Source organism: Urocampus carinirostris, chromosome 2, assembly GCF_059441175.1.
Source record: "Urocampus carinirostris isolate Australia breed hairy pipefish chromosome 2, RoL_Ucar_1.0, whole genome shotgun sequence".
Lineage (NCBI taxonomy): Eukaryota > Metazoa > Chordata > Actinopteri > Syngnathiformes > Syngnathidae > Urocampus > Urocampus carinirostris.
In genome coordinates this window covers 22,522,547-22,544,993 of record NC_142350.1, presented here as the reverse complement: position 1 = coordinate 22,544,993, position 22,447 = coordinate 22,522,547, and the positions used below count along the sequence as shown (strand labels likewise).

Sequence of the window (22,447 nt, the reverse complement as noted above, 5' to 3'; positions counted from 1 at the left end):
ATGTCATTTACGAACGGAACGGCTCTATGAGCCATTTCTGAAGTGAACGGTGAGAGCAGCCGGCTCTCCTCAAAACACTACATTTATTTCTCTTTCTATATCTTTGTTTCTTTCTTTTGCTCTTTATCTCTCCTTTCTAATTTTGTCGCTTTCTTTAACCTTTTCTATATCTTTTCCATCCCTCTTTCGTTTCCTCTTCCTTTCTAGCTCTGTCTATATCTCTTGCAATCTGTCCCCGTTAGCCCCCCTTTCTCTCTGCCTCTTTCCCTCCTATCTCTTCTCTTTCCCTCTCCTTTCACTCTCCTATTTCCCCTTATTTCTCTTTTTCACAATTTATCTTTCCAACTCTTTAGCTTTCTCTCCTTGTCGGTGTCCATCTCTATCTCACTGTTTTGCTTAGTCTTAGTAAACAATTTAAACGTTTAAATTGGATAAAGTTGACAGTGTATTAAAAGAACATAGGCTAAAATAAAGAAGCATCGCATCTTTTTAATGAATGAAATATGTGGATTATGTTTCGTTAGTGCTCATTTATCATATACTGTATTGGGAGCAAAACGGAAGAGCCCCTTAGGGGCCGAAAGAGCCGGAATTTCGCCACATTCAAACGAGGCGTCTTAACGCCACCGTGTGGCCAAAATAGGGAACTACAAAACAACATGGCGCCTGCTGGTCGACTAGTGTCAAGGTTGGCGTTGGTCACAGGTAAACTTTCCAATAAGACACAAAATATAGGAGTTAGCTCCGTTGTTCATTTTGTTGAGTTGATATTTTCGGGTTTGGGATGACTTCATTCGTCAGTGTGCCAAGTTTTCAATTTGGTCTCATAACCGTTAATGAATGAGCCACTACTGCACACTTTCGACTTTCCAAACTTTCAATTTTTGTGCTCAGAAGAATTAAAGCAAGACTGAAATAAAAATTGGCAATTGTATTGCTGATTCATATAACGTTCTGATGTAATAACCTCGCAGGCATTGGAGAGACATAGAGACGTTCATTTTAGCATTTTTGAGCGATTAAGAAGACCCATTGAAAAATCTAAGACCCAACCCTCGATGTTACTGAGCTTGGATGCACAAAAAGCTTTCGATGGGGTGAAATGGAGCTTCTTACATCAATCACTTATAGCTTTTGGCTTCCCTCAAATATTTGTTGAATGGGTGAAAATAATCTATAAAAACCCTAAATCTCGTTTTAGAGTAAATGGTCACTGTTCAGATTTCTTTGATATCAAAAGAGGAGTCCGACTCCTATGCAAATTCCTCCCCCCCTGATCGTATTCTATATAAAACGCTTATTAAAACAATAAAGCGAGTTAATTATAATAATTGTGAGATCCTAGTCTATATAACGCGTTTATTTAAACAATAAAGCGTGATCTTATTTTACAAATTGCGTTTTTTAACGCGGATGAAAATGTCACCAACGTACATTGACGACAAAAGCGATCGTATTCTATATAATACGCTTTAAAAAAAAATAAAGCGAGCTAATTATAATAATTGGGAGATCCTAGTCTCTATAACGCGTTTATTTAAACAATAAAGCGCGATCGTATTTTACAAAATGCGTTTGTTAATGCGGATGGAAAAGTCACCAACGTCACTGTACGCTATGATTTCCGCAATCACAACTAATTGTACACAAATAATATTTATTTGATTTACTATAATATCCGTATGTAATGTCTTTTTTATTGTGAATGAAACCCTGGTTGCATTGGATCCCGCGGTGTAAACAAATTGTTGTTTTTTTTTCATTTAAAATCGGAGGGGGGGAGGAATTTGCATAGGAGTCGGAAAAGGGCACAACACCGGCAAGGGGATTGTTTAAGCCCACTCTTGTTTGCAATAAGCATAGAACCACTCGCAGAATCAATTAGACAAAATGAGCAAATAAGGGGGATATTTGATGAAGGAGGAACAGAACATAAAATATCATTGTTTGCAGACGACCTGTTGGTAATGCTGAAGGAACCTTCGTTATCAATACCACCACTGTTGGAGAGCCTTTAAATATATGGAGAAGTAGCTGGGTATTCAAATAATGAGAGCAAATCAATAGCAATGATGATATCAGGAAAATGTCCAACAGAGGTGATTGAAAGATTTGATTTTAAATGGACAAATAAAGGGTTTAAATATTTGGGGGTGACCATTACACCACATTCCACACAGCTGTTTGATGCAAATTATGGAATGTTGATAAAAGAAATAAGGAAAGATGTGGAAAAATGGGAAATTTTGCCCTTAAGTCTTATCGGAAGGATAGAAACAATTAGAATGAACATATTACCAAGACTATTATTTCTGTTCTTCCAATTCTGATTCCGGCATCCACATTTAAAATGTTAAATAAATTGATAACAAAATTCCTTTGGCAAAACAAGAAACCTAGAATAAAATACAAAACCCTGTTAGCTCCTAAAGAAAAAGGGGGCCTAGACCTACCCAATATTAAATATTACTATTGGGCGGCTCAAATTAAAGCACTCATCTTGTGGATTACTACAGACAAAGATACGATATGGGTGGACATGGAGCAGCGATCTTGTCCAAATATGCCTGTGGAATCGTTACCATACATATCAGTCACGAGGTGGAAGAAACTAAAAATCCAGAATGAATGGATTAAAGGAACTATTAAAACTTGGTCAACAATACAAAAAAAATTAAAAATATCAAGATCTGTGAATAGGGCTACCAAAATAGCGAAAAACCCAGACTTTAAACCTGGGGCTATGGAGGTAGGGTTTCAAAAATGGGCCCAAAAAGGACTGATGTTGATTACCCAAGTATTGGAAGCACAGGCAATGAAATCATTCGAACAACTCCAACAAGAATTTGACCTACCCAGAAATGATTTTTACAAATATTTGCAACTAAGGCATTACCTCCAGAAACACGAGGAATGGGGGAAAATATGTAAGGAGCCAACAAAGGTAGAGGAATTATTAATATCATATACAAAAGGACAATCAATAAAGGGGGTTATATCAAAACTATATAAAGCCCTGAGAATGGATCTCAGTAATGAGGACATGGCAGTTAAGGAAAAATGGGAACAAGAAACTAATGTAGCGATAAAAGACAACGAATGGGAAAAAACATTGAAAGAGGGACACAAAATAACCAACAGCCCGACATGGAGGGAGTTTGAATGGAAAGTAAAAATGTGATTCTTCTATACACCCTCTATCACTTCAAAATATAAAAATACCTCAAATCTATGTTGGCGTAACTGTGGGGGGGTCGGAGACTTTACGCATATTTTCTGGAATTGCCCTGTAATATTACATTTTTGGAAAAGTATCCAGAGAGAAATAAAATTAATTACTGGCTGGGAGTTGCGTTTGGACCCAAAGGCTTACATAATAGGAATTTTGCCAGAAGAATTACTATCTGGTCAACAGAAATATATACTAAGGGTAATGCTTCTGGTAGCAAAGAAAATGATCACAGTGTCCTGGCTGAAACCACAACTTCCTGACATAAAACAATGGAGAGACAAATTAAAGCAAATGTACATTATGGAAAAAATCACTGCAAGACTTCAACTGAAACTTGACCAATTCGAGAAAAGATGGAAGCCTATCACACAAATTTGACTTGATGTCTAAACATCTCCCCCTATTTATTATGTTTTTTTTTTTTTTGTTTTTTTTTTTTGGGTGTATATTTTTATTTATTATTTTTTATATATTTCTTTTTGTATGGATGTATTGTATGAACATTTATTCTTCTTTTCTATTAATAGTATTTTTTCTTCTTTATTGTTCCTTCTGTTATTTGTGAGTGTGTCAAGTGTATATATTTTGTGTTGATGTAAGATGGTGGAATCAAACCTCTGTCAAAATTGGTGTGAGAAATAAAAAGTTAAAAAAAAAAAAAGAAGACCCATTGATAAAGCTTTGTGTTTTTTTTTTCTTCAAAAGGACAAACTGGCAACCTATTTATCTTGTCAATAAAGTCCTTCAAAAAACAACTAACAAATAAGCACAAGTTTAATATGTGTCTTAAAACCGAATACATTCAAAGGCGGGTTACTGTACACACCTCAGCCAATCGTTCCCCTTATTAACGATTGGAATTCGTCTTCCTAAAGGAATAATAATCTTTACAAACACCACACGGTACCTATTTACTCACATCAAGACGGACTGTGTAGAATAAAAATGTGGCCGTTAGAAAAATTGCATAAATTGGCCACATCGTTGCACAAGCTGCAGGGTCTGAACTGCATTTGTGCTGACCTTGCAGTATTTACAAAAAAAAATCAGGTATGTGGGCAAATTATTTTGTCATTTAAATCTTCTAAAGATGTTAAATTATTAATTTAAGCATGGTTTTGGACAAGTAAATTGCTTAAAACCCAGGAGCTTTGGGGGGGCATTCCCCCCCCCCACTGGGCTCTGCCCTGGGCCCCCAAACCCCCGACTAGGTTTCAGACTTTTTCTCCTCACCTCAATCACATCCCTGTATACGTGGAATATATTATTATTAGAGAAATGGTCAAAATCTATGAAATATAGTACCAGTAATAAAAAAAAAGTTTTGTGTGTGTGTGTGTGTGTGTGTGTGAAAACTTAATCCCCATTGTCCCTTTGTGTGTGCAACAAAAATAGGCTACCACAGTACAAAATTTCTACAAAACCAAATCTCAAATTTAGTGCTGAAAAACAGGGTCTAACATATTATTTTGTATTCATTCCGATTTTTTAATAAACCCTATTGAAATACTAGACAACTACTACTACAGTAACACTATGACACACAAAAAAAATCAACTACAGTAATGTTAAAAAAACATTTGAGAAATACTACAAAGATACTAGCATGGAAATACTTAAATAATTTTACAGAATTACTACAAAACTACCACTACAGTAACACTATAATACAAAAATATTGCTACATAAATATAACAACAGAAATACCGCAATAGCACGTCTACAGAAATATTAAGACAGAAATACCACAAAATACAACTATAGTAATACTACAAAAATACTACAACTATGATACCAAAAATATACTATGGAATACTACAAAAATACTATGTAGAAATATGACAAAAGTACAGTAATACCATAAAAATCATGAAAAAATACCAAAAACTACAACTCAAGTAATGCTAATAAAATACTCCAGATATACTAAAACATTTTACTAAGGAAATACTACAAAAAATACAATTGCAGAAATACTACAAAAATACTACATGAATACAACTACAGTAATACGACAGCAATACCGAAAAATTCTGACGACCAAAATTGTACTCTAGAAAAGGCAGCCGGAAAGAAAACATAAGCTATTGAATAGAATTGTCTTACAACTAAATTTAAAAACTGAGGTTGCAGATCTTTTTTCGGGGGTCAAAGCATTCCGCAGCACTGAAGCCCAGTCAGATAAAGCTCTCGAGTCTGTAGATTTCTTCTTGGCTCTTGAGATCACAAGTAGACCCGCATTTTCCAAACAGAGGCTCTGTTTAGTAACATATGGGAAAATTAAATTAGGAAGATATTAACAGGCACTTCCATGACAAATTTTGTTTAATACCAACAGAACCTGCCCACTGCCCGATGATTGGTGGGATGGGCACAGCACCCCGGGGACCCTACTGAGGATAAGCGGTGCATCTAATGAGATGAGAGATAAGACCAACAGAACCTTAAAGCCCAAGTGTGTAATATTTGACCACTAGATGACACTGTTGTCTAATGTAAACGTGAACTAATGCCACACCAATCAGAAAGACGCCAGACAAACATGACGAACAACTAGGGATGGATACCGATATCTAAAAGAAATACACATTTCTCGACATTTTTTGAAAACATAGGTATGATAATTTATGAATTTTTACCTAGTATTCGAAACAATGTTTTTTTTTTTTTTTTTTTTTTACTGAACGAAAGTTTATTGTACCACTTGGAGGTAAAGCGCTCGTCTTGGGATCAAAAGGTTGCAGGTTCGATTCCCGGCTCCTCCGTGTTATCTGTCGAAGAGTCCTTAGGCAAGACATTGAATCCCTAATGCCCCAGATAGCAGGTAGTTGCCTTGCATGGCTGACGCTGTTAGTGTGTAAAAGGGAAAAGTGTGAAGCGCTTTGGGAGGTCTTCATTGACTTGAAAAGCGTTATATAAATGCAAACCATTCAATCATTCAGACAGGGAGCGAGTGCAGATTGTATCCTCTTCAATAGTTAACGCATAAAACAATATGGCAACGAGCTTCCTAGGGTGCTGGTGTTCCTCAGGATGCTCAGGATGACAAAGACAAGTAATGCTGTCAGATTTCTACTTTGCCCTTGGAGTCACAAGTCAACCAGCATTTTCCGAGCGGAGGCACCGAGCAGGAAAATAAGGGGAAATCAAATCAGAGGGATAAACAAATGAGGCCTCTTTTCCTCCTGTAGGTGGCGGCAGCGGAATTGGTCGCGCCGTGTGCGAACGTTTGGCGCACGAGGGCGCTTCAGTCGCGGTGGCCGACATGAACGAGGCATCGGCACACGAGACGCTGCGGAATCTACCCGGCAACCTCAGGGGCCAGGGCCACATGGCTGCTACTGCTGACGTGTCCACTAAAAGGAGCGTCCAGGACCTACTCACCAGCATCCAAGTTTGTTCTTTTTTTGACCCGAAGAGATAGTTTGCGGCATTAAAGGGACAGTGTGTAATATTTAGTGCCTTCGATCATTAAAAAAAACCACATTGATTTGCATACTAGGCAAAAATACATGAAATATACCAATGTTTATTGTGGAATCCTTATCTAAGAGTTGCCGCCATGTTTGTCTACCATCCTGCTGCTACGCTGTGCTCTTGGCAATAGTTTTTTTTTCTCGCATTAGACAATACAGTGCCAACTAGTGATCAAATGTTAAACACTGTGGCTTTAAAGTGTGTGTTAGCCTCTAAGGTTGAAAAAATCTGCTGAAAAGCGCAAGGAAGAATACAAACTGTAGTGACTCAAAGTGACCAATCCCATCCATCCAGCCAGCCATCCAGCCATCCATCCATCTATTATCTGCACCGCTTATCCTCAGTAGGGTCGCGGGGGTGCTGGAGCCCATCCCAGCTATCCTTGCAGTGGGCAGGGGACACCCTGAACTGGTTGTCAGCCAGACGCAGGGCACACAAAGACAGACAACTCACTCGCTCAGTCACGCCTAGGGACAATTTGGACCGACCAATCCACCTGAAATGCATGTTTTTTTAATGTGGGAGGAAACCGGAGTGCCCGGAGGAAACCCATGCAAGCGCGGGGAGAACATGCAAACTCCACATGGGAAGGCTGCGGTAGCTAGACTCGAACCCTGAACCTTTGCAGCGTGGGGCTGCGCGCTAACCACCCAGCTGCAACTTCACAACATTTGGTTGTTTTTCAAAAACTGCACGTTTATACCATAGTTTGTGTATTTTTGCCTATTTTTTTAAATCAATATTGTATTTTTGAAGAATGAGTTTTTCAACCACCGGTAGGCCCTTTATAATAAACACTATCTCATTAAACTCTCATAATAAGGCGGGGGCCTCAAATTATCAACCCATAGGCTGCAATTGGCCACGGACCACGAGTTTGAGATCCCAGCCATAAAGTGAAACCCTATTTTATATTTTATTTCAATTGACTTTTAATGTGAACAAAATACTTGAAGCTCAGTAGGCTATCTATGTCTTCTTGACCGGTTGTCTCAGGTTGTGAGATTTTGATTATTAAACTCACTTTATATTGTTTACTGCCGGTTGTTATTTCATTGAATCGTTTAGTGTTTACTTTTGTAGTGCTTGAAGTGTAGGAGAAATCGGTTACTGGTGAAGTGCAATAAATAGAACACGACTACCTGTCAGTTCTTCTCTAATCACCTGACTTGAATACTGCTCAGAATTTTTTTTTTGTCATAAAACATATTTTTAAAGTAACGAAAATAGTACATCTCCTTGGTAAGTTGTTACTTACTCGGTTACTTTTTTAAAGTAATGTGCCCAACCCTGCCTATTTCTGGCGCTAAATATTTACCTTTAAACCTATCTTTGAATATATTTGAATAGGATTCTTTCCCCATTGTAGGCTCACTACTTCCAGCCTCCCTCAATTTGTGTGAACATGGCCGGCATCACGCTGGACAACTTCCTGCTCGACATGGCGGAAGATGACTTTGACCGGGTGCTGCAGGTCAACCTGAAGGTAGGGACCCCCCCCCCCCCCCGTCCAGTCTTTAATCGATTTGATCTTTTGGCACATTTTCACCTTTTTAGTTTCTTTTACTTGCACTGAAAAGAGAAGCTTTCCAATTTCAGCTTACTTGTATCATGACCATAAAGGCCATTTATTCATTCATTTTCCACGTATCCCTGCCCCGTCTCATCTTTGTGTCACTCCAGGGCTCCTTTTTGGTCGTACAGGCCGTCGCTCAGGCCCTGGTGGCCTGTGGGGCCCCTAAAGGGTCCATTATTACTGTGGGCAGTATTGTTGGCAAGGTAACCATCTATCACCTTCTTTTGTTGTTAAAAGTATTCCAAAACATTATAACTTATAGTGTTTCTCTCCACAATTGTACAAATATGTTGCAAAATGTTGTACGAGACCTGAGAAATTGAGTCTAGAAGTTGACCCATCTGGCTTGTTTGCTATAGAGCTGTGATGTCACTGATGGGCACGGTCAAAATAGTGAATCCCATTAACCCTAACATGTGAGGCCAGCTCTGAAACACAGAGATATTGTAGTGTAAAGGAAATGCATACCCCTCAATTATGCTTGGATGCAAATGATCGTGAATTTTTGTTTGTTTTGTTTTCTGTCGCCACGTGTGTCAGTATATTTTTGTACGGCTATCTCCCTGTTAGTTTTGGAGCTGCCGAGGGCCTCCCTGTTTTGTTTGTTCTCGGTTGCCGCTTGTTGGCTGCCAACTTTGTGATGTTTGACTGGCTAGCCTACTGCTAGCACCGGTTTTAAAGCATGGGGCTTTATCCCGGCCGGCTTTGCGTTTATTACCGTTGCCACCTTTCGTTGCTGGTTCCTGGTTAGCCTGGCTAATCACCGCATGTTTTTTGATCAACTAGCCTGGCAATAGCACCAGTTTGCCGTGTTCTTTGGTTAGTTTATTAGCCATAGCTGTTGCCACTTTTTGTTGTTGGTTCCCGATTAGCCTGGCTGCTTGCCGCGTGTTTTTGACGGGCCAGTATTGCGTTTTTCTGCTAAGGGTACAGATGCCTTTTGTTGATTGGTCCCTGTTAGCTCTTAGTGTGTTATTTTTTTCCCAGTTTTGGCTGCTCGCCCCCCGTTGTACCATTACTGCATCCACCGGCGACACAAAACATTGGTATTTTCCACAAAAACTACAAAAACTTTGCTTAAAACATACGTAAAACAAAATAGGTGCCGGTGTTCCCCCATTGACATCACAGTTTAGGATGTCAGAGACGTGCTTTCTTCAGAATGCATTATCTTGGAAAATATTTGGAATCTATTGATGAAATAAATGGCGATTTTCTGCAAAAAACAAAACAAAAAAAACAAGTCATATTTCCAAACATTTTGCTTGTTTAAGAATTTGGGATGACCTTTAAATCTCTCACTGTCACGCAAAAGACGCCTTAAAAATCTCGAGGGGATATTTTGCAGGTGGGAAACATAGGACAGGTCAATTATGCCGCTTCAAAAGCGGGAGTGGAAGGTTTAACCAGGACGGCCGCCAAAGAGCTCAGCAGGTGAGCAAAATCATAGACGCCCAGTGAGACGCCACAGCCCCCAATTCAGAAATTGCTCTTTTGTTTTTGCGCTTTCAGGTTTGGCATTCGCTGTAACTGTGTGCTTCCCGGGTTTATAACTACGCCCATGACGGACGCAGTGCCTGAGAAGGTGATCAGCAAGGTAACTGAAATGAAATGATCTGCATTTGTAAAGCGCTTTTCAAGTCAATGAAGACTTCCAACAGCACTTTACAATGTGCTTCACATTTACCCATTCACCCACACTCACACACCAATAGTGACCGTCCAGCCATGCAAGGCGCCAACTTGCTTATTGGGGGCTTTAGGGGTTCAGTGTCCTACCCAAGGACACTTCGACATGTAACACGGAGGAGGATGTGCACACCTTTACTCAACCTTTTGTAAAACTCTTTCTTAGGCCCCTGTGCAGGCCACCGGCGTCATTCCCGGGCATCTTACGTATCCAAATGATGCCAAACATTATAAGTTGGATTCGTATTTCCAGGCACGGCAAGCATTTATGTCCTACAATGGCGAATATACAAATAATTTATGAGAGCTCTGATAAAAGTAAGATAACAGTAAATAGGCAGAACGGAAAACAAAGCGTAAGGGCTCTTTGAACTTGTTGGGCATTGCTAAAGGTACAGAGATGTCTCTGTATGGTGCACAACCAAAAATAATTGCTAAAAAGAAAGAATACAAAATACAGTGTTCTTGCACTAAAATGTAATTTTGCAAGCAAAGTGCTCTTGTGTTTATGGAAGGGATACATTTTGGAGGATACAGACGCTGTCCGATTTACAAACAAGATTCCGGACGATCGTTCATAAGTTGAATTTGTTCGTAAGTTACTTCAGTTCTATATAAGGTTTATATAAGTACGTTTAAGGCTTGTATAAGTAACCTGTATTGTTTTGTACTAAAAAATAAGCATTTCATAAATTCATATGCTCTATAAAGATGAACAAAGTGAGGTTTTACTTACTTTTGTGACTTGCGCGTCCAGAGGTCCTCCTCCGTGGTTGAAAGTGGCCGAAAAAAAAGTGCTCCGAACCATTTTCTCAACCGCATCAAGCTTTCTTATTCCACTTTCGTTTCAAAAGAAACGTCTCGCCTCTTCTTTACATTTCACACCAACCACATCGAATGGATGCACGAGATATTAAACAATAAAAACTGTCTAAGTTCTTAGCACACTGAAGATATATTATAGAATGTTTAAACACTAAGTAGGAAGAGGAAGCCAGATTTCTTCTTCCGGCTGGATGCTGGCTGACCTCTAACAGCGCCACAGGCGGCGGAAAGAAGCACTACAGTACTGTCCTCTACACGGAAAACGGTGCACACAATATAAAATCTAACTTACAGCAATGTCCGGATATTTTCCACATCCTGAATTTTTTTTCCGTCTCTACAGTTTCACGTAAGTCGAATGGTCGTAAGTAGGGGAGCGTCTGTATCACAGATGAAGAAAAAAAACCCCACTGAAAAATCATCAGTCATAACGGCAAAAATTGGCCGTTGCCGTTTCTGCTATTAAATGAGTTTAATGTCATTATTTTGCATATTTGTTGCAGATGAAGGCTCTGGTGCCGCTTGGGAGGATGGGCGAGGCAGCAGGTAACTCTGTTCATTTTTAAAATGTCGTTCTACTTTCAACACTAACGTCGTCATTTGAGTCGTGGATTTAATTTATTGGATTTGTTAAAGGATTGTTCTGCCCCTTGTAATTTGTTTTGTAGTGGATGTAATTTGCGTTTGGAACGCTAGGTGGTAGCATGACCTTTGTTAGACTTTTACGTGTTACACCTGGACGGAAGTAGAATGTTTGCGTGTATGATGCGTCAACGTCTCCTTCACTCGTTTGAAGCCGTCAGAAAGCAATGGCAGTAAGTTTATTTTTGTAGATGATTTATTTGGATATTTGTATTGAAAATAGATTGGCGAGTTCACCCAAATAATATGTTACGTTTGTTAGACTGGAGAACAAATGTAATATCTGTTGCAGTTATCTGTTTAAGTGAGCCAAAATATACCGTCTGACCAAATTAAGAGAAGAAAAGACAGGTAGTCGTGTTATAGAAACTTGTTATATTTATAGCACTTCACCAGCAACATATTTATCCTACACTTAAAGGGGAAAAAAATAAACAGTAAAAAACTATGTTAAAATAACAATCAGAAATAAACAATATACAGTCAGTTTAATAAATGAAATTTCACTCTCTCAACCTGAGACAACTGGTCAAGTAGACATAGCCTAGTGTACTTCGTCTTTTGTTTACAATTAAAGCCAATTATAAAACGATATAAATTGAGAGTCCCTCTATAGAATAAGATACAATCTCTAGTCGGACAACAGCTCAAGTGGACATAAGCTGCTGTACTTCAAAGGTTTCCACACAATAAAAGTAAAAAGTTCAACAATATAAAGTATGTTTATAATTTCTTCCTAACTATGCAAACTTATCTCAAAAGACAGCCAAAAGAGGTCTCAATTATTTGAATAGCGCTCTTACTCATGATGTTAGGGTAGGACGTTCTCCGCTGTGTGACGTCATCACGCACGCATCAAATTGTTTTGTGTGATTGCCAATGGCTGCCGTGTCGGCTTGAATGAGAGCCGTGTTTACGTGGATAAAAATGCCGAAAGCTTGACCCAGGATGTCCTGCTTATCTAATTTACGTCTTCCTTTGAAGAATGCCATTGCCCTAACGTCAGACACCTTGCTGATTTGAACTAGACAAAGTAACATCCTGCTTTTGAGCGTCTGTAACATAACAGCTTTTTAACAGCAGAAACAAATAATGAGTGCGATGAGCCCGTTGCTGTAATGAAATAACGTTGTCAGGTAACGGTTATTGTTTGTAATGACAATCTTTGTAATCGCCAACATGTTTTTTTTAAAAGAAATTATATTTTTGAGACATCATTAAAGGAGCAAGTGCACTCGTTGCCTGGCTCATGAAGAGAGTTTATCTTTCTGTTGATCTGGATTCAGCACTCAAGAAAGTTAAACTCGTAGAGAAAAGGGTACAAGCACTATACAAAATTTACTGTCGTTTGTGTTTGGTATTCTTGTTTGTGATGTATTAATGAGCTATTGTGTCCTGCAGAGGTCGCTGACGTGTGCGCCTTCCTAGCTTCGGATGATTCCCGTTACGTCACCGGGGCCAGCCTGGAAGTGACAGGTGATAAAATGTCTCGCCTTACGGCAATGTTGACAGATGACGTATTGTGTTTTTCACCTTCAGGTGGACTTTTCATGGGATAATCACACAAGACTTTCGAACGAACAGTAATTGGAATCCTTGTATGGACGTCAAATTAACATACTTGTTGACTTTCAGCCAATTAATTGATCCGGCAGAGAGCGCTAAGCCATGCCCACCGTTATTACTGTATCCTTGTACCACATATGGAGCAAATAGGGCATCCAAAAGTACAGAGAGCGAGTCTTTAACCGCTATTTCTGATAGCATAGCCGCATCATTTCTTCCTTATTATGCTCACTCGAAAGTGAGTAGAAAAGGGTCTCATTCATTGTAAACAAAATTATATTCGTGGCATCAAGGTGTCCAGAGACGCTAACCTTGTAAGGGTGGATGCAAAATGTTAGCGAGCTATGAGGAAGACGTCGGCCAACTACACGAAGAAATAGAATCATATTTGTGAGAGATAATGGTATAAAGAGGATAGAATCATTTACTTCAATTACGAAACACCACCTTCGCTTGTATTTGTTTTGTCATATGCTAACAAGGGCGCAGGGACAATACTCCGAGAAAGTACATGTAAAGCGGCCACAGTAACTTACAAACTTCTCTTACTGACAACTAACCGACCCAACATCAGCCTCCTTGAAATAAAACACCGTAGCACAAATAACTTTGTTTCGTTTGGCATCGATCCTATGCTCGTTGAGTTGTTGAAGCGGCTAGCATGCCGTGCATTGCGTGTGATACAAAAGGGACCGGGCTGTCGTCTGCCTCGCGGTCTGATTGGCAGAAAATAAGCGCTGTCGGATCTATTAATTGCTTCTTTTATACCGTCGTGGCATACATTTTTTGGGGTGACACAATGCATGTCAGTGTACATTCTTTGGACATTGATTTAAAGTGTTTTTGAATTCCCAACGACCCAAAAACCTATATATTTACACATTTAGAGGTAAGATCTGGCCTAAAAAAATCCATCCCGACCTGGGGCCACGGGTATTTAAGCCCGACCCAGCCCAAGCTCGACCAATTAACTTGATTTGCAGGACCAAGCCTTAAGCAAACCCAAAAGTTCACATTTTATTTATGGGCTCGGGAGCAGGAGGGGTGTTTTGGTGGAATCCGAATTTCAGTTCAAGCTCGGGTTTAAGATGTTACCTCTAATACAAAGGTTTTTCATTTATGTATCCCACCTATCCCCCTTAGCAGAGTACAAGTCCTAACTGAACCGTATATATTCAACTCTAGGTTCCATTTCATATGGCCTAAATAGAGCTTTGAATGAGTCAAGAAGTGGTGAGACAGTATTAGCTCGCTTATCACAGTTAATGGGTACCAGAACCCCCCCACGAGAAGTGAAAACCTGCAAAGTAGCGTCATAAAAGCCTACAAGGTTCAAACTCACCTCGAGATGACGCCCTTACCGAATGAGAGTATATCACTGCAACAAAATAACTCTAGATCTAGAAAAAAAAAACTTAGTACACAGAATTGCAGGTGAATGAGTTGTTTTCATTGTCATTTTATCCTCGAATTGACCCAGGACTCCGTGATGTTTCAAATTTAAGCGTCCCACAAGTTGGAGCTTATCCGTTTCATGGATAATGGATTCGATGTTTACAAGATACAGGCTCGCAAAGGGTAGCTTAAGAGTTGTCACGCATTTTATTTGTAGGATGCCAGACCTGGGGCACGCCTCAGTTGCTTACCGGACCTGATAATAATCCTCCGAGTACCTGCTGGTGATCATTTCTTCACAGTCTGGTTTAATTGTTGAATTTCTTTTCAATGTAACAAGCTGCTAAAGATACTTGCTGTCGTTTTGGTGGCCATCGATTCACCCGTCCTCTCCAGCACTTTGACTGCAAGCCTATCACAGTTTTTTTTAAATAAAAATGTTTACCTGAGTACTTCCTAGTTAGATTTCCTATCTATTATACAAAGTCTTCTTTAAACTTCTGCAAAGACACCCACTCTATCCCCAACCATATTTCAGAACACTGAAATCTGTTTAAAACCTTAACTTACAACCCAAACCCTAGCGCGAACCCCGTTTCAAACCGTATCCGTAGCGCTCAACGAATTTTGGAACCCTACAATCAGTTTAGAACCCTAATATGGAGCTCAAACTCTAGTTTCTTACACCTAACTCGAGCTGTCACACTAGCACCAACCCTAACCCTAAATTCAATTAAATACCCTAATATGGAGCTTAAACTTTAGTTTCTAACTCTAGCCTCAATCCTTTTTTGGAACCAAAAAATGTTTCAAACCTTTTTATTTGAACAGCTTAACCTAAGAAACATGGCAACAATTTCAAGTTTCTCCAAGCATGTTCTCTCAAATTCAAGCAGTTTTCAAACCTTGAAAATGCATTAAAATCCAACCTTTTTTTAGAATTTCAAGCACCCGTACGAACCCTGTTCATGTGCCTTTGGAAGAAAAACACAAGTCCAATAGGTCCTTTATCAAAGATGATATATATTACAGGAGTTTGAGAACAGTACTTACACACATCAAAGAATAGCACCCCTTTTCAGCACCATAACTTCTTTTTCACCTTTCCGACTCGATCAAAACGCGAGCAATTAAGGTCATTCTCTCTCAAGGGCACGATTCTTTTTATTTGTTTTTCGAGTTTTTCGTCTGCCCATTTCCCTGATATATTTCAAAACATAATCGACAGCAAAATCCAAACAATAAGAAATAATAATAATAATATCCACAATATGCCTGGCAGAGAGGCCAGAAAGGGTGGGGGTAAGGTCCCCCGCCCCTTTGCAACAGCTCCTACCCTCCGTGGTCCCTCCCGTCGACTCGAACGCCTTGAAAAGTCCAAATTAGTGGCAACACCGGTTGAGAGAGTCACCTTTTAATGGTTATACTGGAATGGAAGCAACATTGAACAGCACAGGAGACAGTCCAGGGTGGCGCTGCATGGGGAAAAAAAACACAATCCGGTCTCGCCGCAGATTCTCTTAGTCCGGTCTTCTGAAAAGGTTGGTGGGAATACACTACCGTTCAAAACTTGGGCTTGAAATGTTCTTATTTTGGAAGGGAAATTTCCATAAAGATAACACGAAACACATCTGGCTAAAATGCTAAATGACTCTTAGCTGGAAATGTGTTTTTTTTCCATACAATATCTACATTGGTGTGTGTATAGTTCCATTTGCAGCAAGCAGCACTTCTTGTGGTCTAATAGTGCGTTTTTCTTGCTCATTTCTTTAAAATGCCAACGAATGAGAAGAAACCCCTTGTGCAATGATGCTAGCACAACTGATAACAGTTTAGCTGGTCAGAGATGCTATAAAACCAACCTTCCTTTGAACTAGTCCGTTATCTGGCGCGTCACATTTTCAGATGCGGTATAAAGATGGGGCGCAGCACATAAAAAAAAACTCGAGGCTGCAAACATGACTTTAAGCCAGGAGATGGCAGCAGAGTCACACAATTTGTGTGCAAGTACACTCTTTTTGGGGCTTTGTTTTGCCTGATAAGCGTAAGATAAAAGCAGATAGGCGCGATTGAAAATAAAGCGTAAGGGCTCTTTGAACTCAGTTGGGCATTGTTAACCCCCTCCAAAGAGAGAAAATGTTTAATTCTAAACGTTTTAAAGACACCGCAAACGACGCACTCCACCTTTTAACTTTCAGAATGGCCAGGAAAGGAGGATTTTCATGTGAAACTTGACAGTCTATTTATGTTCCAAAAAACAAGGGCTATTCCACGTTAGCAATTGCCAGGAAACTGAAGATCTCCTACGGCGGTGTGTACTACTCTCCTAAGAGAACAGCACAAACAGGCCCCGACCAGAGTAGAAAAAGTGGGAGAACAACCAAGCAAGAGGACAAGTATATTTAAGTCTTTAGTTTGAGAAATAGATTTTTTCACAGGTCCTCCACTAGTACCCCCAAAACACGAGTGTCTACTTCAAAGAGATGACGGAGATGCTGGCCTTCAAAGCGGAGCGGTAACAAAAAAGCCAAAGCGGAGACTGGCCCCCGAAAGGGCAAAAGTACACCGGAAAATCCGTTTGATTAAAAAAAGTGATTTCTTTCATGGAAAACACAAAATTGGATAACCTCAAACTTTTGAACGGTAGTGTAAATACAAAGAGAAATACACCACATGTAACAGCGGGGATATTTAACGCTCTGTTTCTTTTTTTTGATCTTAAATAAATACAATAGAATATCACTATGTCTGTACAAATGAAGTGTAATGCACATTTGCCCAGCTGGAGGCCCGATGACATCACCGGAGGAAGACAAGATCAGGCTTTTTTTTTTTGCACAATTAGCACTTTTTGCCACACGCCTCCTTTCAGGGAAAACAAATTTTTTATTCAGCTAAGATAGCATCACGCCGCATTGTCGTCGATACAAGGAAACCACGGCCCCGAATCCCGCCTCCTCCCCTAAAGCAGTGTTTCTCAACTGGTGGGTCGGGACCCCAAAGCGGGTCGATGACCACTTTTTAGTAGGTAGCGAGCCTTTGCCGATACAAAATGATGCTAACAAGATGGGAAAACGGACGGTCGATTACACAGTAGGGGGCGGTAATGTCATGCTTGATCTTTTCCTGTTCAGTCAATTGGCGCCATCTAAACTGTGTTGAAAGGGACCACGTCTCATTTGGTTGTGATTTGGCTGGTTTTATTTCATTTAAGCCCATAACCAGCTCAGTAGCCTAGATGGTAGTGTGCCCGCTTTGAGACTGGGAGGTCGCTGGTTCGCGCCTCGGCCGAGTCATACCTAATTGGTAAAATGGCGGCGCCCTCTGTTGGCTGCGGCTGCATCGGCTCGCTACAACGGGTCAGGTGTATCGACATTTCGTTCTGTGTACATTGTTACAAAGAATAACAATACAAAGGAAATTATAATTATTATTATTATTAATTATGAGTCCCAAAGAGATAAGGGGAAGGAAAAGTGGGAAAAGAGTGAGGAAATGATTGCCAATCCTTTTATTCAATAAATTAAAAAGAATGGGAATTTGTTCTCGATTTGTGTGGCGGCTTAGCGTTTGGGTCCTGAAGTCGGACGAGTTGAGAAGCACTGCCCTAAAGGATGCTAGCGCAAGGATGAGATCGCGCTAACAAGTAGCAACCGTTTCAGGGAAGATTCAACGGGCAAGGCGAGGGCGGAGAAAACAAAGAGTGCAGGGGGGAGGGGGGGTCTTTTTGGGGCCGGGCCCCCGCCCCTCTTTTTCGGTGCGGCTTCGCTGGGAAGAAAGCGCTCCCTCTCGGTGGTCCTTCCCTCCGAGGCCTCTTCAGAACTTTGGTATTTTCTCATTTTTGACGTCCGATAGTTGTGAGGAGGAGGATGCGTTGCCCGTCCCTTTAAGTGTGTTTGTGTTCCATAAGATTGAGCGTGAATGTTTTGTTTGTGGAAGTGCTTGCGTGTGTTTGTGAGTGTTGCATGCGTGTAGGTGATTTGCTGGAGATTAGCCTTGGAAGCACACAGGTCCCACTTCAAATCCAAACTGTTGGTTTTTCTCCCCAAAGTCCGAAATTTTCACGTCCAGCAGAGGGAGATGTTCCACCTGCGGCGTGTTGATCTCCAGCACTGTCCTGTCGAAGCCTTTGCGGTACTGTCGAGAAGGGGAAAAGGGAGATTAGACGTGCGGGTGCTTGGAATCCTGGAACTCCAATCTTGTGGTTTCAAGGATTGATATGCTCGAGTAAATGATTGGATAAGAGGTTTGACAGGTGCTTGAAATCTTCAAAAATGCTTGAATTTTAATCTTGCGTTTTCAAGGATTGAGAAGTTCTGGAATTTGGGGTGAAGTGCTAGTAAATGATTGGACAACGCAGGCATCAGGCCGATGTCAAGGTTCCTTGAAAATGCTTGAATGTTAGTAGTCTTTTCGAAGATTGAAAAGTTTTTGAATTTGGGGTAAGGAAGGTGCTCGTAAATAAGTAGACTAAAAACCTTAATAATGCTTGAATATTGATAATGTTGTGTTTTCAAAGATTGAAAGTCCTTGAATTTGTTGCAAGGAGGCGTCGCGGAGATAGCATACCTGCCAACGTGTACGCTTTTTTCATCATTTCCAATTGTATATCCCCTATAACGGTAAGGCGCCCGCTTTGAGACTGGGAGGTCGGTGGTTCGCGCCCCGGCCGAGTCATTCCTAAGACTTAAAAAGTGGTCGGCGGCGCCCTCTGTTGGCTGCGGCTGCATCGGCTCGCTACAACGGGTCAGGTGCAATTGACATTTCGTTCTGTGTACATTGTTACACAGAATGACAATACAAGGAAATTATTATTATATTATTATTATAACAATTTTCATACTGGAACTTGGTCTTGCCCATTTCGGCTCTAATCCGGATCGTCTCGGTCACTTGTACCAGACGACAACGCCATCGTTGATTGCTAATTTTTTTCACCAAATACAACATAGCCTGTCTTGTTGTGAATAAATAGGTGCCGCGTTTTATTATTATTTAAGAATTGATCGTTATTTTTTTTGGGATGACTAAAATGAAGTTTCTTTCTTGCCGCTAGCACATACTTTGTGCTTCAATCTATGAACTGCAATCTTTTTGTGTCAACATTTTCAAGTATTTTCAAGCACTTCACCCCAAATTCAAGCATTTTCCTGACCTTGAAAACAACATTAAAATTTCAAGCACCTTTTTGAATATTCTAGAGATGAACTTTGTTTGCCGCTTTCTAATGTCAAACAGCTGGACACGTATGCTAAAATGCAGACTCACAGAGCAGCCATCCACCAGCGCTTTGATGTATGGGTTGTTCTGGTAGCTCAGCTCTTCTTCGTTGGCGGCCTGGAAGTGGAGCGCCCTCTGGTGCTTGTTCTTGGCGGTCTTGTCGGCCCAGGCCACCGAGCGGTGGCAGTGGTAGGTTAGGTTTTGGCGGGCCACCACGCTCAGGAGACGCAGGAATCCCAGCTGGACTACGCCCACCGGCTCACCGTCAGAGTCCACGTAGGAGAACTGCAGGAGAAGTGGGATGCAGATGATGAGAATCTTGCGAGAGAGCTGAAAACTGATCTTTGGTGCTGGAGAGGGACTGACCTTTGCGCCCGTGGCAAAGTCACCATACCAGGATCCTGGAGTCTCTTTTTCCCACGAGTTCATCTTCACCTGTCATCGCAATTGTACATGTCAAGTCGTGTTCCTTTTAATAATAGTCATCCCACTGGATTGGTCTTCTAATGGTTGGATTTGAGGGTACAGTCAGTGCTGTCGCAGCAGAGCGTGCGCCAAATGACAGCACCTGGTATTCCCAGGCGGTCTCCTGAGTACAAACCAGGCCCGACCTCGCTTATCGTCCCAAGATCAGGCGTTCTCGGTGTGCTGTGGCTGTAATCGGGTGTAGCCCTTAATCACAAGAATTCTCCAAGGGCTGCACAGACTACAGCAGGGGTCGGGAACTCTGGCTTGCGAGCCTCTTTTCATGACTACATAAGGCCTGGGGACCAACATATTCTGTTCCATTTAAAGTGTGTGCGATGCCAATTGTAGTACATGCCAAGCTCAAATAACTAGGAATCGTCCAATATGGGTTCTTCAGGGCTGAGACAGATTACAGATTATTTTCCTACTTTTTAAAATATATGAAATATATTTAAGGATCTCCCTCTTGTATTGAATTAAATATGTCATAATTGACATTTTTCTTTTTACTTGTATTTATTTGCTTTTTCCCCTCTCATGCTGATTTGATTCAATATTTAATGAATTTAAAAAAAAAAAAAAAAAGCAGCACACTCTTCTCTCTCTCTCTCGCCCAGCAACGGGCCCACGGATATTCAGGCCCTAGCCCGACCAATTCACTTGATTTGAGGGCCCGAACATGAAGAAATCCCAAAATGCCATATTTAATTTGTGAGGAGCAGGCTTGGCTTCTCTCTCGCAGACTTCTTTTGTGCCTTGCCACACAAAGAAAACAAAACAAAGAACGACAGAGTGGATAATTCTAAACAAAAAAAAGAGCCAGCAAGAGAATCCCAGTCCGCACCCGAACATAACGATTGACATTTTAGGCCCGACCCTAAATTCAAAATGTCGGGCTTGGGCTTAAGATCTTACTCTTAGTTGGGAGGAACACGTTACAAAGAAGCAGGTTCCTGTAACACAATTACTTTTTTCGGAGTACTGTAACGAGTTATCCATAACATTTTGTTACCCAATCACTGTTACAACATGGTGCGTCACGCCGCTACTTCTTAATAGCGGATCGTGAAACAATGTAATCTCTCTGACTGTTCTTCCCTAGCTCATGAAGCATTATACTACCTTCCATCCAACAGCAACACAACTCAAAGTACAACTGAATACAGTTAAGAAGGTGCTATCTCAAGTACGAGGTTAAGTAAGTTCTCCCTATTGATATTCTAATATTCTCCCTGCTGAATATACTCACATCCAAGCCACATTTACAACTATAAGATACTGAAATCGGGGTCAGTTTATAAGCGCATATATGGTTGCGTGCCCTCCAAAGTGAATGGTATGCAGTGTGTAGGGAGGGGGCGTGGCTTATACCGGAACAACAAAATCAATGAGGCAAACGTGTGTGCAGAATTTTGGTCATTTTAGTTGTGAAATTAATTTTGCAAGACATCATGCCTGCAGAAAAAAGGAAAACGTCTTGGACGTTACCCAGAATAGAGAGGGAGCTCTTCTAGTGGTATGAGGACAAAATGGACGTGGAGTGTCTCTCAAGATTGAACAAGCCAAGAAATATAAGGTGTTCACCTCTTCCACAGGTTGGTGTACACGATTTCTTCTATTTCTTTTATAATGGGTCTATCATTAAGAAGTTTCAGGGGTCGGCTTTAAAATGAATATATACGGTAACGGAAACATTTACTATCAGAGTAACGCGCTACTTTTGGACTTTGGTAATCTGGGGCTTAAATGCAAAGACTTTTTAAATAAGAAGCAAATAACTCATTTGTTTTCAGTATTGTGGCCAAAAGTGATGGTGAGTCACACGTGCAACCCCTGGTTAGCGTGTTAGAAATGAATAAAAAGGGAATTCAACATTAAAATTGAATTGCAAACACATTGTAGTAAATATTTGGTCACCTAAATTAATTAGCAAACAACGATTTATTATTCCTTGCATAAATAAAGTTTGCAGAAAAAGATTTGATAGCAGGTTCCGTCAGGATGCTGTTTGTCCTGCTATTTTCAATAGCAATTGTCAGCAAGACATTGCCTGGAAAACCAAATCTCTCTTCTTGAAAAAAAAAAACCTTTGTTTTGACTCTACCCAATTCACAAAGGCCGAAAAACGCAAACTAGACGAATTTTCTGATTCATCATAAAGCTTCACATCAAGATCAAGGTTGCGGTAGGAATTGGTTTATCTCTTTGGATTTGGAATTCCCTAAACTGGAGAATATCCAAATGATGTTTTCTTTGCCGATTTGATAAACTCATTTGTCATTGATTTGAAGTGTCATTGACGTTTGAAGTGTATTACTGTGTGACTTTAAATTCATACATGAAACAGATTTCAGTTG

General features: G+C 40.5%; 2 protein-coding genes across 4 annotated transcripts in view; one reads left to right on the top strand and one right to left on the bottom strand.

The window, feature by feature from the left end:
- The first annotated feature begins 77 nt into the window (after positions 1–77).
- Positions 78–14,861, top strand: hsd17b8 (hydroxysteroid (17-beta) dehydrogenase 8). Of its 2 annotated transcripts, XM_088329406.1 has the most exons (9): positions 82–705; positions 6,424–6,626; positions 8,079–8,195; positions 8,393–8,488; positions 9,634–9,719; positions 9,798–9,882; positions 11,303–11,345; positions 12,843–12,917; positions 12,981–14,861. In XM_088329406.1, exons 1-9 carry the CDS (start codon positions 660–662, stop codon positions 12,998–13,000), a joined length of 771 nt encoding a protein of 256 aa, XP_088185532.1. In that variant the 5' UTR covers positions 82–659; the 3' UTR covers positions 13,001–14,861. The 2 variants fall into 2 exon arrangements, with proteins under 2 accessions (XP_088185533.1, XP_088185532.1); XM_088329407.1 differs by lacking the exon at positions 8,393–8,488 and having other exon boundaries at positions 78–705.
- Positions 14,862–17,268: 2,407 nt separating this feature from the next.
- LOC148371372 (uncharacterized) overlaps positions 17,269–22,447 on the bottom strand; it is a 53,586-nt gene continuing 48,407 nt past the window's right edge. For both annotated transcript variants that reach the window (XM_088329382.1, XM_088329383.1), the window contains exons 63-65: positions 19,989–20,057; positions 19,671–19,907; positions 17,269–18,539 (exon numbers count right to left, since the gene is read on the bottom strand). In XM_088329382.1, the coding sequence (XP_088185508.1) occupies positions 18,393–18,539; positions 19,671–19,907; positions 19,989–20,057 (453 nt within the window). In that variant the 3' untranslated portion in view covers positions 17,269–18,392. The remainder of the gene's footprint in view (positions 18,540–19,670; positions 19,908–19,988; positions 20,058–22,447) is intronic.

Excerpts from the sequence above, each read along its gene's own strand:
- hsd17b8 (XM_088329406.1), top strand. The coding sequence starts at position 660 with ATGGCGCCTGCTGGTCGACTAGTGTCAAGGTTGGCGTTGGTCACAG. Across the intron at positions 6,627-8,078 it reads ACCTACTCACCAGCATCCAA|GCTCACTACTTCCAGCCTCC; the intron begins GTTTGTTCTTTT and ends TCCCCATTGTAG. Across the intron at positions 9,883-11,302 it reads CTGAGAAGGTGATCAGCAAG|ATGAAGGCTCTGGTGCCGCT; the intron begins GTAACTGAAATG and ends TATTTGTTGCAG.